At 32.4% G+C, this 16192-nt stretch overlaps 1 protein-coding gene across 1 annotated transcript in view; it reads left to right on the forward strand.

Moving 5' to 3' along the window:
* Window positions 1–14931, forward strand: part of LOC118190400 (paramyosin-like) — a 123706-nt gene extending 108775 nt beyond the window's left edge. The window contains exons 13-16 of the mRNA XM_085815089.1: window positions 2189–2353; window positions 6206–6412; window positions 12370–12570; window positions 14495–14931. Of these exons, the coding sequence (XP_085671215.1) occupies window positions 2189–2353; window positions 6206–6412; window positions 12370–12570; window positions 14495–14695 (774 nt within the window). The 3' untranslated portion in view covers window positions 14696–14931. The remainder of the gene's footprint in view (window positions 1–2188; window positions 2354–6205; window positions 6413–12369; window positions 12571–14494) is intronic.
* The last annotated feature ends 1261 nt before the right edge of the window (window positions 14932–16192 follow it).

Here is a 16192-nt window from a genome sequence, read left to right on the forward strand (position 1 = left end):
TTTGGGAAGAATGTAACTTCGTTTTTTAACGTAAAATGAAACTCAGTTTTTCCGCAAAAAAAAAGGAAGTTTTAATCAGCCAGATATCTTCCATTCTGTTTGCTGACCTTTTGCCACCTTTCGAGTAAGTTCATGGTTCCGCGCTGTTAGAACTTCTGGCTTTTATCAGCAAAAAACACAAAAACGAGCGGTTTGAGGACATCGTTATTACTGAAATATTTACCGTTTAAGAAATTTTGTAAACTTTGAAATAAAGTGTAATCTGATGGTGCAAGATCAGGGCTATATGGGAGATGCGACATCACTTCCCAACAAAGCTCCGATAGTTTCGTGCATTTTGACAAAGACGGGCCTCGCATCGTCGTGGTGGAACGCGATTCCTTTCCAATTTGCCAAATCAGGCCTTTTCTCTTTGATTGCGTCTTCCAGTTTCACAAGTCGTTAGCAGTAAACATCTGAGTTGATAGTTTGGTTTCTTGGAAGCAGCTCAAAATACACAACAATTTTGTAATCCCACCAAATTGACAGCATGATCTTTTTCTGATGTAATTTAGCTTTCGATATGATTTGCGCTGTTCATCCTGCTTGGACCATAATCTTTTTCCATTAATGTTATTATAGACAATTCAATTTTTATCACCAGTGATAATTCGTTCTAAAAAAGAGTCGATTGCATTACATTTGAAATACCTATCGAAAATATTGATTCATTGTGCTAAGTGAATTTTTGGTGAAACTTGGCGATTTTTTGGCGAAACTTTGGCGACCAACCCTGCTACAGCAACCTGCTAGGGGTTTGTGTGTTTTTTTTTTTTTTTTTTTTTACTCAACATTTTTTCCAACAATCTGCTAGCCGAATTACGCTTATGCTAGAACGTTTATGGAACAAAAGTGCTTAATCATGACGAAGATTAGGTGCGAAATTGGAAGAAAGTGTAGAATCTTCCACTGCTTGCCACGTTTTTAAGAATTGCATATACACGGTATCCATGTACACGTCGATCTATTTTCACTTAAAAAAAATCCCAGAATTGCATAAAAATGGCATTGCGCACACGCTTGACTTTATCCATGTACACATCGACCTATTTTCACTTAAAAAGTCAAAGAAAATTGACAAAAATCCAATTCTTCTTACTCTTGTAAAAAGCGCCAAACAAATAAGTGGGCGATTCTGCACTTTAGCAGCGAAATTGTTTCTAAGTGCTTATTAGCTAAAATCCCGATTGGAATTTTCCGGAAAACGTCACATTACATGTCTCATGATCTCTCATTTCTCTGAGGCAAAATAATCTGTGATTCGAACTGTGTACTTCTCAGATTATTGCTAAAGTCCTAACTAGTAATCTTTATCGCCTTACCAAAATGTCGCCAAACTACCTGTTACAAAGATTAGCCGAATTTATTTTCAATTCATGCTGAACCCAAATAGCGAGCTTTTTAACGAGTCTAAGATAACTTACGTGATTTTCAATTGTGGTGTGTGATACATTTAATCATTTTGCAAACTCTCGTGCAAAATATGACGATTTAAATATGGCTTTAATTTTGCGATCATCGGATTCAGAAGATCGGCAGGACGTTGGTCAACTCCAAGTGAAAAATCACCAGAATGAAATTTTTTTAATCAATTCTGACACATGCGTTCCGTTAAATAATCAACACCATAAACTTCACACATATCTTTGTGAGTTTCAGCCACTTTCTTGCTTTTTGAAAATAAAACCATAAAATATATTTAAAATGTTTATTTTTTACCCCATATAAAACTGACCGTAAACTAATACTTGTAATCAAAAATACACGGAATTTGCTTCTATAACAATCTGAAAGTGTCAGCTGCCAAATCTTGAAAATGTTAATAAGATTGACAAAATAACAAAACGAACATAACGCTATCTTTAGTGCGGAAACCAAAATTACTTTCTTGCCAGCTCAGTAATTCGCCTACTTTAACATTGATCATGTGTCACACTTTTTTGAAGAAAATCATTATATGCAATATAATTGAGTTTTCAAACGAGATGCGCTTAAATAGCTATTTATGTTTTATTCGTTTTTGTCAAGGTGGGGGCGGGAACTCTTTTTATTCCTTTATTCTTTTTTTATTCTTTTTATTAAATTCCATGTTTTGAGAAAAAAATGATACGGTGACTGACTTTTCCTCTGTATGATTTCCTTATCGTAGGCTCAACGTGCCAAGCGACACGCCGAGCAACAGTACGAGGAAGCTCACAGCAAGGTGAACGAACTGACCACCATCAACGTCAACCTCTCCGCAGCCAAGAACAAGCTGGAGAGCGATTTGTCCACCTTGCAGTCGGACTATGAAGAAATCCACAAGGAACTGAGAGTGAGTATCAATTAAGAATAATCTTTAAATCTTCCGAGTCATTATTTTTGATATTCAGGAAGGAAAACTGTTTAAAAAACGTAATTTCAATCCTTACCGGCAAACATTATCGCAATGAAATAACTAGATTCTGATTGAATAAATATTTTAGTTAGCGACAAATTGAAATTTAATTTTAAAAGCATAACAAGTAAAATTTTTTCTTTTTTGTTAAATTTAGCCGTATCTATAAATTATCGCGTATCTGTAAATTATTTTTATAACATATTGTAGATATTTTTCCCTCTAGGTTCAATCATTTGAGTTCCTAGCAAAGTTTCCATATCCGTAAAATTTGTTCTTTTAAATTTGGACTAACTTTTATCACAATACTGTGCAAAACTAAGACATTAATGGATTAGTTATAGATTTTAGATTTTTGAATCAATCATAAATTTCTCGATCCAAAAGTCGAGCAGGAGCTAAAATAAATTAGAACGTATTAAAAATAGAGAAAGGAAAATAAATCATAAATGTTTGTAGAACTATAAACAATGTAAAGCGATAAAAACGCATGAAGGTTCTTCAGAATTTACACTTAATCATTATAAGATGATTTTTAACTATATAAAGGCAAGTTATTTTTAAAAGATTACGTAGAAAACAAGTATCAATAAAAACATAATACTTGCCTCAATTCATTTCTACAAGTATGGAGATAAGGTTGGATTTAACTATACGCAGTTTGGAGGTTTATCATGAAAGAGAAGCGTCTAAAATAAAAAAAGGAACTGCAATTTTTTTTTAAAAGTAGTCTCGGAGTGAAAGCTCATTTTGTTCATTCACAGTGATGAAACTGATTTTCAGAGATAATTCCTTTTTTTTTTTTTCATTCTGACTGCATCAGGATTTTATTTTAGTATCAGTTAGAGAATGATTGATATTCTTTCATCGAAACCATAACTCATAATTTACTTTCAAGTGTAAAATTAGATTCTTAAGTTTCAATGTAAGAAATAACTTTTTTGCAATAATTTGTTCGGCCTTAATTTTTAACCTTTTGAGGTTTTAACAAGTTTTCTTTTCAGTAAAACTTCGCTCTCTTGAATTTGTCCTCGTTTTTATCATAATAACCCTCAAAACGAACATACGTCTGAATTAAAATTAGATAGCAGATTATTGCAAATTTCTCGTGTATCAAAACGATCTACAGTACCTATGGTATCTTAAAAGCCCAATGATATCTAGAATATAAAAAATTTGATTTCGAACAGAATGTCATAAGGCAAAAGATAAAAGGAAACATGAATATTTTTAAAATTATAATTAATGTAGCGAAGATAAACAAAAACCTACAAGCTTGTTTAAAGAGTATACCTAGTTAATATGCATTGCTTTGCAAGCAATAAAAAATCTCTGATCACATGTAAAGATCGTGGAGTATAAAAGTCGATCAAAATATTAAAAATGACTTACATATTTTATTTTATTCCAAATATGTAAAATATGTGATTTCTTATTATTCTGGATTTTGATTTTAGGTTAAAAAAATAAATAAAAATATAAATCATAAGTTTTTATTTTAAGTATGTTAAAGAGCCCCCAATGCATTATATAATTTACGAAAAAAATATATTATCTACAAATTGTGATACGAATATACATTTAAATATACTTTTGTGGCAGATACATTCTGAATTAAAATGCATAAAATCTCTACTTAAAACATTATTCAATATTTACGACTAATCCTTTATTTTTGTAAATGGCTGCTAATGCATACTGTAACAATTTAAAAATGGCCCATTAAAATCTCTTAATCCCATATTATATTCCTTGGCTTGTTAAGGAAACATTTGCCTACTGAAACGATTGTTGTTATCTCAAAATTGGGAAAAAAAATTAAGTTTAAAACCTGAATACAAATCACATGCTGCGAGCTACAGTAATTCAGTGATCATATTAAATTAAAATTAAAAAAAAGTCAAGGCAATTTAAAATATCGTATTCACTTCAGCTAAACAATAGTAGACTTTTTTTGACAAAATCTGCAAAAAAAAAGAGCAAACAGTTATAATTATATCGGCGAAAACACTTCACAAGCCAAATCCCCTGCAAATTTTAATCTGTAATCCAGATCAAAAGCAAAAAAGAAATCGGAAAGGTTTCAAATTTTCACGGTCGCCCGAAAGGGTTTGTTAAGGTTTTTATGTTTCTGTTGAGCCTTACAGTCTAGTCTGCTGCTGCACTCACTCCTGATAACCAATTTTATTTTGCGTTTTTATCTTTATTTTTAAGCATCGTTTTCTTCGCACTTACGCTATATACAATTCAACAACAAAAAAAATTTTAAATAAAAGCAACATAACAGCATATGTTCAAAATTTTTGTGTGTTAATTTGTTAACTATATTTATTTCATATCAAGTTCTTCAAACTTACGCCACACAAAATTTAATTCAACACCAAAATCACAAAATATTTAAAATCTGCATATTTTCAGACTGGATATTTATGGAAAGACAGTTTGGAGCTTTGAATATAAAAATGTTTTATTTTGTACTGTGTTGCCATTCGCTTCCAAATCGTTAATAAAAAATTCATCAAAGTTTTAAAGTATATGAAATAGATAATAAAAAATCACATAACGTCATTGATAACGACATAATAAATATTGGATATTTTATATTAGACTGATCATGAGTTAAATACATTTTTATTATTTAAATCAATCCGATTCAAAAGTGAGAAAATAAGATTCTTAAGAACTGCGTCTATTGCCTTTAAATGCCTTAGTTTTTTAATCCACAACAGAGATTCAATTTAAAAGATGAATATTTTACATTTTGCCGAACGGCAACAGAGTCAAATGAAAAGTAAAGTGGCGCATATAGTATAGTGACTCGACACAAAATCGCGTTTTGAGACTAATAGCTCTTTTGGGCTAACAAGAGCAATTTCAAAGCCAGCAGACAAACTCAAGCAGTGTAAAAAGGAAACTCAAACAAAAAATCAGCTAAAACACAAAAATTATGAATGAACATTTTAAGATATTCTGAAAAAGCAATAATCAAATGAATTTTAAATTTTCTGAAACATCTTCATTAAAGGCTTCAAGTATCGAAAAAAGAGAAGGGAAAACCTGCTGCTGAACTGTCAGATGCAAAATTCAGTAAGTTAAATAAATTTTATGAAAAATTAATGTAATTAATTAAACTAAATTAAGTTGTGCTTTTCCCAGCCCAATCCTGATAGGCTGGAATCAAAACAGCACTTAGCTTAAATTTAAACAACAAATTAAACAGATACAGTACAGCTGTATTTTAATACAAAATGCTGTACTTCATGAAAAAAAAAGAAAAAAACGTAACGTTCAAATTCTACCTCAAAGGGAGAATTTAATCTAAGATTTATTAATTCTTGAAATCTGCGAATTAATGCAAATCAGACAGTGCAATAAGAAGAATGTATTTTTTATAAAATTACATTTTCCCGTTCGAAATGCCGTGGCGTAAATGCTAACATATGTAATAGCAGATCTATGGTTTGAATCCAGTGAATTTGAATTTTCCATATTTCCCGTTCGAAAAAACATAATTATTGATATCCTAAATTTATCACTAACAACACCAGACGTTTCTAATTTTATTCGAGCACTGCCAAGATTCAACAGATGCTTAACAATTATTTCATTGAAGATATTTATGTGTAATAAACATTTGTAAAAACGCCTTTGTTGCATTTTATGCGTTAGCCATTTTCATTCTCTATCTTCACAGAATTATTTCCTTTACAATTGAGCTCTAATTGGGATATTTAACCGTCAATTTCCATAGGCAATAATTACAACCGTAATAACCCTCTTCCTTTTCAGGTTGTCGATGAGAAGTACAACCGCACGGTCATCGAGCTGAAGACAGTAAAGGACCAACTGACAGAAGAACAGGAGAGATGCGTGAAGATCGAATCCATCAAGAAGTCTCTGGAGATGGAAGTACACAACCTCCAAGTCAGAATCGAGGAGGTTGAAGCTAACGCTTTGGCCGGAGGAAGACGTGTCATCAGCAAGCTTGAAGCCAGGGTAAGCCTCACTAAATTAACACTAAAAAATTGTGCCATCTGTTTTACTTTTTAGCTATAGATTCTTCATCTAGGATTTATAAACGAAATTCAGTTTAAGATTATTTCGCAAGGGTATCAGCAAAACTCAGGGTACTAACGTATTAATCATCTGGCTTCCTTTGATGAGAAGTATGCTTTGGTTTTCATTGGCGACGGTAACCCTTTCATCGATTTTGACAGTACAGGTTTAACCGCTTATGTTTTCCGTTTTTTTTCCCCCGGAAGGGAGTTCCCTCTTTTCATATTAAGTCCTAGTACTAAAATAACAAAAACCAACTTTAGGTTACTGTTTTTGCATCTTCATCCCCAGCATTCTAAATAAAAAGCTATGCAAGGCAGCTATAACATTCAATTCTTGGAAAAGCAGGGTACACAATAAGCATACTTTACGATACTGACCCAAATTCCCTGCGGTCCGAATTCTTGATCTGAAAGCAGCAGACGGGCCAGAATTCTTTTTTCAGAAAATCTAAAAACACTTAAAAGAACGAAACAATTAAATTTTAAATTTCGCTTTCTGAATATTTATCCAAACATACACAAACAATAATAATAACAATGATACAAAAGAAAAATTCAGAAATATATTTATTTATCTGAAGTCCAAAGGTTGGTACCTGTAAAAAATTTTCATTGGTTACGCTTTGCAATTCAAACGTATTGACAGCTAAACGCTAAAACTTTTAGACATCCATTTGTTACAAGTAATTCTAATACGTTGAATTAACTAGTAAATAACTTACTTTTAAGCTTAAACTGAAAAATGGAAACACCAGAGCACTAAATAGCACTTTGCCAGCCACCAGCTTTCGGCTGGCAAAATAAATTTACTGATTGTGGGACAGCATGGGAAATTTTGCAATGTTACTTTAGTCACGTGGCCTAACGTATAAACATATAGCGATAAACCTATTTATTCTATCCCTTCTTTCTTCAACATCAATCCCGCACATAAGCACAGTCCATATGTTTATGTCTTTAAAACGATAAGCACCATATCTGAAATACATGCATGTATTCGCGGACAACGCGTTTGAGACCACTGCCTTAGGAAATCTTACTGTGTCACTCCTTGAGACAAAGATCTTAAATCAGTTATTTGTTTGAGCTGCTAGAGAGCACTCTGTTTAAAACTGATGTTTATTCACAGTCGTAGACGCGTATTTTAGATTGAAATATGTCAGTAGTGGAAAAAGGTCTAAAGGTTTTTATGCTAAGTGATTTTTCGTGTAAAACTCTTAACGTATTACACTATTTTGTGAGATGGTCCATTTTTTTCTTACTAGATTGGATACAGCGAACCATCAGATATAGCGAGCCAAATTTTCGGTCTCTTGATGTTCGTTATACTGGATTCGAATGTATTATATCGACAATAAATAAATCGTACGGCTACCGTGCGTGTTACATTAGATTTCATCCTAACCAGTTCATAACACGCATTCTTTCAGTTTCTTTGGTTCTATCAATGTTTTCCTTTCATAAAATACTGTTCTCCTTGATGTATAACTTCGTTTGATGAAAATTAATACATTTTCGAAAGTTCGACGAGATGCTACCCTCTTGGAAAATTCGAATTGTATCAGTTTCGTTATGGCACAAATCTCACTCGCCAATAATTTTAAAAGCTCTATTGCAAAGATTAAAAGATGGCATGCACTAGCTGTAACAACAAGTCTCAAATACTATAGGGCAGCTTTTCTCAATCTGTGGTCTTCGACATCAGCCCTTGTAGTTTTCCTAAATTTCCAAGACATACACACACACACACACACACACAAAAAAAAAAAAAAAAAAAAAAAAAAAAAAAAACTGAATTGCACTATAGCTGAAATTTTCAGATTTTGGTGCCAACATTTATTTAATTTTCAATTAATCAGATAAAATTAGCCAATGCCTACTAGCCTTGAACTGTTACAAATGAATATAAATTTTCTTCTGTTAACTTAATACCAGTATAAACTTCAACTAAACCTTAAAGTACAAAACATTGTGCAATTAAGCACAACGTTTTCCGGTTCTTTGAAGGGGTACTGCGAAGGTCCAGCGACGACGATGAAATTCCGTTATTGGAATCGAAGGGAAGGGGTGGCCAATATGAAATCAAATGAATTTAAATAATAAATTGTATTTTAAAAATATAAGTATTCTAATAATAATATACCCTAAAAAATTACTTCCGATGGAGACAAGAATAAGTGATCCGTAGAACATCCTAATTCATAAAAATCATTCTAACTTCAAAAACGTTTGAGAAATGTTCCTGTAGAGAAATTGAAAATATATTTAGAACACATATCTAGTTATTACCATCAAATGCATAGGCCATCTTGGCAAACAGGCTGGCTGCTTGCACGTTTTTTGGTTTTTATGTAAAAATATATAATTCCCATAAAGATTATAAGCATAATATTAAAATGTTAGATCAGGGGTTCTGAACCGATGGTACGCGTACCGCTGGTGGTACGCAAGACAAAAATATGTGGTAAGCAAAGAAGCAAAGTATTTTTAACTATTAAATTCGAAAATTAAAACACCAACGTCCTGAGTGAGATTTTTCTCTAACACTCGCAAATTTTTGCGATCTGAGCTTTATTCAAGAGTAGTGGTGGTAGTAGTACTTTGTAGTGGTGGTACTAAAGGTTTTCAATTTTTGTTTAGATGGTACGCGTTAGTCAAAAGGTAAAGAATTATAAGCATTTCTCCAATGTGTAGGGTTCAGTAAATCCATTTGCTATTTATTTGATTTTCCTTTCCTATTTAACTGACCTGTTTCTGGCAAAATGGCACACAATGTGTTTGCTCCTTGAAGAAGAACTCAGTGCATATTTCCTCAAAATGCACGGTTGTTTTTACTAAAACCAAATTAAGGTCTTAAGACAAATAAAGACTGAAAATTGCCTGATTTAAAAGAACTTTTATATTTTCACTAAGAAAAGTATGAGGGAATACCAGCTAACTCAAAGTCAGCATCTCATGTACCAGGGGCTTTCTTAATATGCAATACATTGCGCAATTCTAGTAAGAATGGAGTTTATTATGCCTAAAACTTGAAACAAACTGTAGAATATCTCTTCTTCCACGGCCTTTTATGTGATCATGTCCGAGTGCCAAGACTGCTTGGCTTCTATTCTAAGAAAACAGGTGGCAGTTTGCACTCTGTAAGTAGGCCAGAAATCCTACTCGTCCGAAAGACAAAAAATAAAAGTATCAACGGCCTCGCCAAAGAAATGCTGGGGAGAAAACAAAGAAGTAAAAACAATCGAAATGAAGGTCGGTGTTGTATATAGGTCTCAGTTGAGAAGCTTTAAATTTAGAACGCGGAAGAAAGAAAATAGTTTTTATCTTATTTATGTAGTACCTTGTTAGTCGCTGTAAGTCTGAGTAAAAATATTTAACTTTTTATAGCAATCGTATTTACTTTGATTAAGAGTTTAAATAAAAGGTATCTTTAAACTGCAACAAAAAGCATACACATTTCTATAGCATAGACAGTATCGTTATTAATTAGATTTATACTATAAAAAATCCTTTTAATGATCGTAAATGATTTGCCTATTTCATTAGTAGTTTTTTCTTGTCTGAATCTTTGATTCGGATTTAATCAGTCAAAATGAAGGCATTGGAAGATCAGTTCAAGACTGATATTTGGAATATCTAAACTTATTTACATAAATGTTCTAAGAAGTATTGTCAGTTATCTCCAAATGCACACGATTAAGCTTAGAACATCAACTTTTAAAGCAAACATTTCGAATGAAAGTGAATAAAATCAATATACCTTCATGATTGTGAAAATCAAAACACCGTGAAATTATCATTGGGACTGAATGAAATTAAGTCCTCATGAAATCTGTAGTGATACCAAGAAAAAAAAAGAGATCGAACAGAGCAATGAAATACTAACTGCAAATACCAGTATTTGATGAACGAAGATATATCATGCATTGAATTAAATGGATTTTGAACATATGGCTGAGGAACATCATTCCATATTTTTTCTCTCCAAGATTCATGCTGGCTGGGAAGCAAGTTGCCAGCAAATGAAATCCTAGACGTACTCAACAGGCGACATGTCTTATGAATGGGCAGGCCAAGGAAAAAGTATCTGATACATTGAGAAGAAACATGAACATTTCTTGCAATATTTGGACGGACATTGTCTTATTGAAGCACAGCCACAGGAATGCGTTGAATCAAGGGTGCGATTTCAGACTCCCCAAAATATAGCGGTTGCTTGTTTAAGTACGTTTCACTTCTTGACAAGCTCTTCAGACCAACATTCTTGACCAACATTTCTGGCGATCATCCAGTATGACTCTGGATTATGCGCTCTGGAAGATTTGTCCTGCGATGTCACGTTTGTCACTGTTGTCAACAATCCCCGCATGCAGTGCGTTATCGTCAGTGAAGATGGCCAAGTTGAAAACTTGCAATTCCAATAAAAGTCTTTTCCCCTCTTCTCTTGTGTTATCACTGAATACCCTTCTTTGCAAGCATTTTACCCCAGCAACTTTTTTATGCACGCATCACTACAATGCAATTTAGCGTTCATCCCTTATAGTGTCTAAAGGACCACCGCTATATTCCAAACTGAAGCAGGATTCTTAAAAAAAGACGATCTCTTACCAGTCGGAATGTCAGAGACAATGTTTATGGGCTTATTGTAGCAGCAGAAGTTGATGGTTTCGTATTAGGGGAATTCTATCTAAAACAATACATGCACCCAAAACCACGTCGCAGCAGAAGTCGGCAACCAGTTGAAACTGACAATGGTACACCCGTAGCAGTGCCCCAAAGCTATGCCAACTGTCAAGAGGAAAACTGCATTGTTCATCACGATCATGCACATGACGTGTTGATATTTTAGCATCCATTGCTAAAGTAGTTCACTGCTAGGTTTATAACTTATCGGGTTGTCTTGAGCCCACTGTTTCAACACATACATCATTGATGGGAAACTCCGAAGGCTGATTATTCGCTCCTCTCCAAATGGCCTAATTTGCTTATATTGAGCTCTTTGCTTTCAGTGCAATAAATAAGATGTCTGTCTCAGTAATGATGATGAACTTGTTTTTATTTTCTTTCTTAGTTTTTCTACAGTTTAATTTAATCATTCTCACGTGTACTTTTTGAATATGTGCATAATGTTGTAAACGATTTTGTTACTAATACATACAAATCCGAAAAGCGGTGTTTCAAGTTTTTTAATTTCTGTCATAGAATAGGATATTGTTTATTGTTTTCTCAGCAAGACTTTTCAATTGCTTTTTTATAATAGATTTACGCGTAAGTTCAGTTCAGATTCAATTGATTCGACATTATCTTAGCTAATAGAAAAGTAATTCATTTTACATTTTGACGTATCATCACGCAAAGTATTTCGAATGTAATAGCTCTATTAAAAGCTATTAATATTTTGTTTACTAATGCATGCATACCTTCTTTACTCATCGTAATTGTTGACAATTTCTGCCTCTTGTGCCCTTCGACTCATTTCCAAAACGCTCAAATCTTCATAACTTCTCAGATTAGTCATGACCGTTATTATTTTCTTTCTTTTAAACATCCTTACGTGCGGATTATGGGCTTTCTTGATCATAGTACATTTCTTTGTAGTTTTAGCTTTTTGGAAGTAATGCTTCGTTTGAGGATAACGTTGAATAATTAGACGTAAATTTCTTTTCATTATATGGGACCGATCAAATTTTAGGTTTTATAGCCAAATTCTGTTTAAAATATCAGTCTCTTCACCACGAGTTTCCTAATCTTAATGCAATACTTATCAGATGAATGTGAAAACTTCGTTACTATTTTTTTAAACAAGTCTTAAATCTTCGATGCAACTTTATGCAATAGTTCGCGTAAAATATATTTTTTGAATTAAATGATGTTATTTCTTAAATTAATTTCTAGATCAAGGATGTGGAGATCGAACTCGAGGAGGAGAAGAGACGTCACTCTGAGACGCAGAAGAGCCTAAGGAAAAAGGAACATCGTTTGAGGGAGCTGCTGTTGCAGACCGAGGACGACCACAAGACCATCACTATGCTCAATGATGCCACTGAGAAATTGAGTGAGAAGGTCAAAATGTACAAGAGACAACTAGATGAACAGGTAATGGGTTCTTTATCTAGTACCAAATAAGCTTATTTTGACGGTATTATTTAAGGCATTTAGCCTGTTCATATGAATGAAACCTAAAACCTAAACGTTTTGATAACTATTTTTGAATTCAACTGGTGGCTGAGAAATGAAAAGGAGCATCGATTCAATGCAAGGTAAAGATTTACAAGTTTATAATAATCTGCTAAAGTCAAAAGCAAGATATTACGCCATTTTCTTAACGACAGGTTACAAATCGTATGCTGATTCTTCGCTAAAATTGTAAATCTTTACCAGTTCCTTCAACAGTGTTGCAAGCAGTTCTAACTCATCAGTTGTACAATAATCACACCACATTTACAGAAAATTTCTGAATGTTTGAAATTGATATGCTTATGATTTATCATTGGTATATGTTTTATCGTAGACATTTAAGGGTAACCCGTTCGTTTGCCAATGGAAAATCGAATTATATTATTCCTCGATGTTGTAAAACTTCAAACAGTCAGTCCGTTGTAAATCATAAGCTATTCCTTCATCAGGATTGTAAGTTTTACGATTTTTTTTTTTTTTTTTTTTTTTTTTTTTTTGTAAATTTAAGACGTCGCCTCATCATTGTTGTAAAGAGTAAGTTGTTCTCTCAACAGGACCGTAAATCGTAAGATAATTTCTTCTTGTTGAAACTCTTAACTGCTTTGGTGTCCAGGTTCTAAGCTGTTCTTATCATTATGTATTAAGATAAAACTTTCGTCTGAAAATTAGGCAATTAAGTCTAAAGGATAAGAAATTAGGTCTAAAGGATTCTATAATTCAATTAATAGAGTATTCAACAGGTGGAGATTTTTTTTTTAAAAATCTACGAAGCGTTTTACATTTCTAAACTCTATAACTCTCACAAATAATGAAATTTTGAGTTTTTTTCAATGTTAAGATATGAAAAGGTTTTTATTAAAATATTACTGATGAATTCACTAGCCTAGTTAAATTTCCTTTTCGTATTTCGATACACTTTATGAGAAATATTCGAATAAATAATCATGATATTCAATATAATATATCACATACAATTTAAATATAATCAAATATAATTATTAATATTCGGATTAATGTTCTCCTGTATCCATATCATGTAATTATATTCTTGAAACAATTAAAATCACAAAATAAACCCCTAAGTCTAACGAAAAGTATTAGTACACAAATAAGTTTATTCGAAGAAGTATCATTAAAAAAATGAATAATTTTGAAAACTCATAAATAAATTTAAAAAAATCAATGAATTGAGTGCAATCTATATCCGGTACATCAGGAAATCTTGTAAGAAGGGTGATATATATTTTTCTGATAAGCAGATTAGAGAGAAATATTTTCTTACATTCAGTGGTGGTAACTTTTTCATCTGTTAAGAATATCATTTACCATTTTTATTATTGTTTTCATTTTTTATTTTATGACCCGTTTCTTAAAAAAGCAAAATTTTTAAGCTTCGGGATTTCGGTGAATTTCTTAAAAACGTTTTAAAAACCTGTTTAATGATTATAGTATTTTTTATTCTATGTGATTAAGGGACGCTCGTGTAGAAACTATATCAAAATACATTGCCAGAATTTTAGGTATCAGTTGAAGTGATAGAATAGAATCAACATTCATGACTGCATTCAGTTCTTTAAACAAATGTTTGGCATTTCTGATTTAAATCAGCCTTGTGAATTAAACTTCAGTTATGTATGAACAATAACTGTTTTAATGATAGACAATCAATGATCAAGAATATTATGATAGCCAAATTATTTGACTTTCTTTTTAGTGCATTTATCATGCAAGTACTAATTTAGAAAGTAAACTTTAGTTTTTATTACGTAAGTATTGACATAAGAAATGCATATGTATAATTCTTGTTGTACAGTTATTGCTAATCGAATTTTCTTATTTTCAGGAGGGTATTTCTCAACAAAATCTGAGCCGAGTCCGTAGGTTCCAACGCGAACTGGAAGCCGCAGAAGACAGAGCCGAAGCTGCTGAAGGTAATCTTTCCATGATCCGTGCCAAGCACAGGTCATGGGTAACCACCAACCAGATCCCCGGAGGTGGAGTCCGTCAAGTTTTCGTGACAGAAGAAACCACAACCAACTACTAAAAAACGTTTTGCTGTTGCCGGTCTTCTAAACGGACAATAAAAGCTCGCCATTTTTATAAGCATGTCTAGTGCTTGCAGCAAAAGTTCGATTGTATTAAATAAACTCTACAGGAAAACACAAGAACATCGAATCTCTCAATGTCGCTTGTTGTAACTGTAACCATTACCCATGTACCGAATTGTTACACTTGATACCATACTTTAAAAATAATAATAATGAATTCATATGAGGCAGATTTCTCAGAATATTTATTGAAGAAGACACCTGGATAATTCAGGTTATGTATACATTAGCAGACACAAATTTTAGGATTTGTTTATTCATATATCTGAAGGCTAATAATAGTGGTAATTCTCTAGCGTTTGTTGATGCATTGTAGCAACTTATATATACTTTAGAACAAAATTATTTCACTTGATGTTCTTTTTTTTTATGTCTGATAACTTAATTCACTATTTTAACTTATCAACGAACGAGTAAAATTGTATTATTGGAAAACTCTTTATAAAATTAAAAAAGGCTTGAAAAAATTAAAAATTAATTATAAAATTAAAAATGGCTTGAAAAGTAATTCTAAAATTAGTTATGCCAAAAAATAATCATTTGTCACCGAATTGCAATCCAAAATATATAAAACATACATTAAGGCGAAATAAAAAGCAATTTTTTGTGACTTTCGTAAAAGTGTCCTTACGTGAAACACTCTTCACGACATTGCTTTCTCGCATACCTGAGCATTTCAACAGGAAAATTACACGTCAGCTGTAAGCACTAAAATACCAAGTTTCTTTTTATGAGCATTTCATTTTCAGTTTTCGAAGATAACATCACACATATTTTAACATGTGATTTTATTTATAATGCAAAGTTTTTTACTTTCTGCCACGATTGACTTGAATCTAATATTCCAAAAAGTCACAATTTTAAATTTAGAATTGTTAGAAATTAAGAATGTAATACATTTTAATATTAATTTATTGTAAAGAACTATGTAAGTTTTTGTCGGCTTTTGTGCGTTCTTTGTTCACATGGAGTTGTGACATTATCGAGTCTGTCGAAATCGAAACAGAGTTCAACACTGAGTGTATTAGACATAAATATTTGCATATGTCTACTATTTATAGAGTATTTTAAGTAAATAGTTTAAGTGAGTAATATAAATAACTGTAAGAGAAGCTGCTTCATTAACAGTGATGCATAGAAATTAGCAAAGTGCCAGAAGCATGGACCTTTTATATCATTCCTTCTTATGGCTTGCGTGAGAATAATAATAGGTCGCTTTAACCGGAAGAGGAAAAGACATTTATTGTCTCAATTCCTCTGGATGTTTATTGCTTTTGGTTTTCTATGATGCATAGAAAGACAGACATTCGGAAAAGTGGGCCAAAGGGAAAGGAAGTTGATGATATATATGTTTTGAGGTGGTATTCTTGTCAAATGCTTTGTTCCAACGTAATGCTTACGTTTCCTTTTTTTATTTTGTAAGCCTTTAAAAG

This window comes from Stegodyphus dumicola, chromosome 4 (assembly GCF_044657685.1).
Source record: "Stegodyphus dumicola isolate Sdum_Otavi_A_Nest chromosome 4, ASM4465768v1".
Classification (NCBI taxonomy): Eukaryota; Metazoa; Arthropoda; class Arachnida; order Araneae; family Eresidae; genus Stegodyphus; species Stegodyphus dumicola.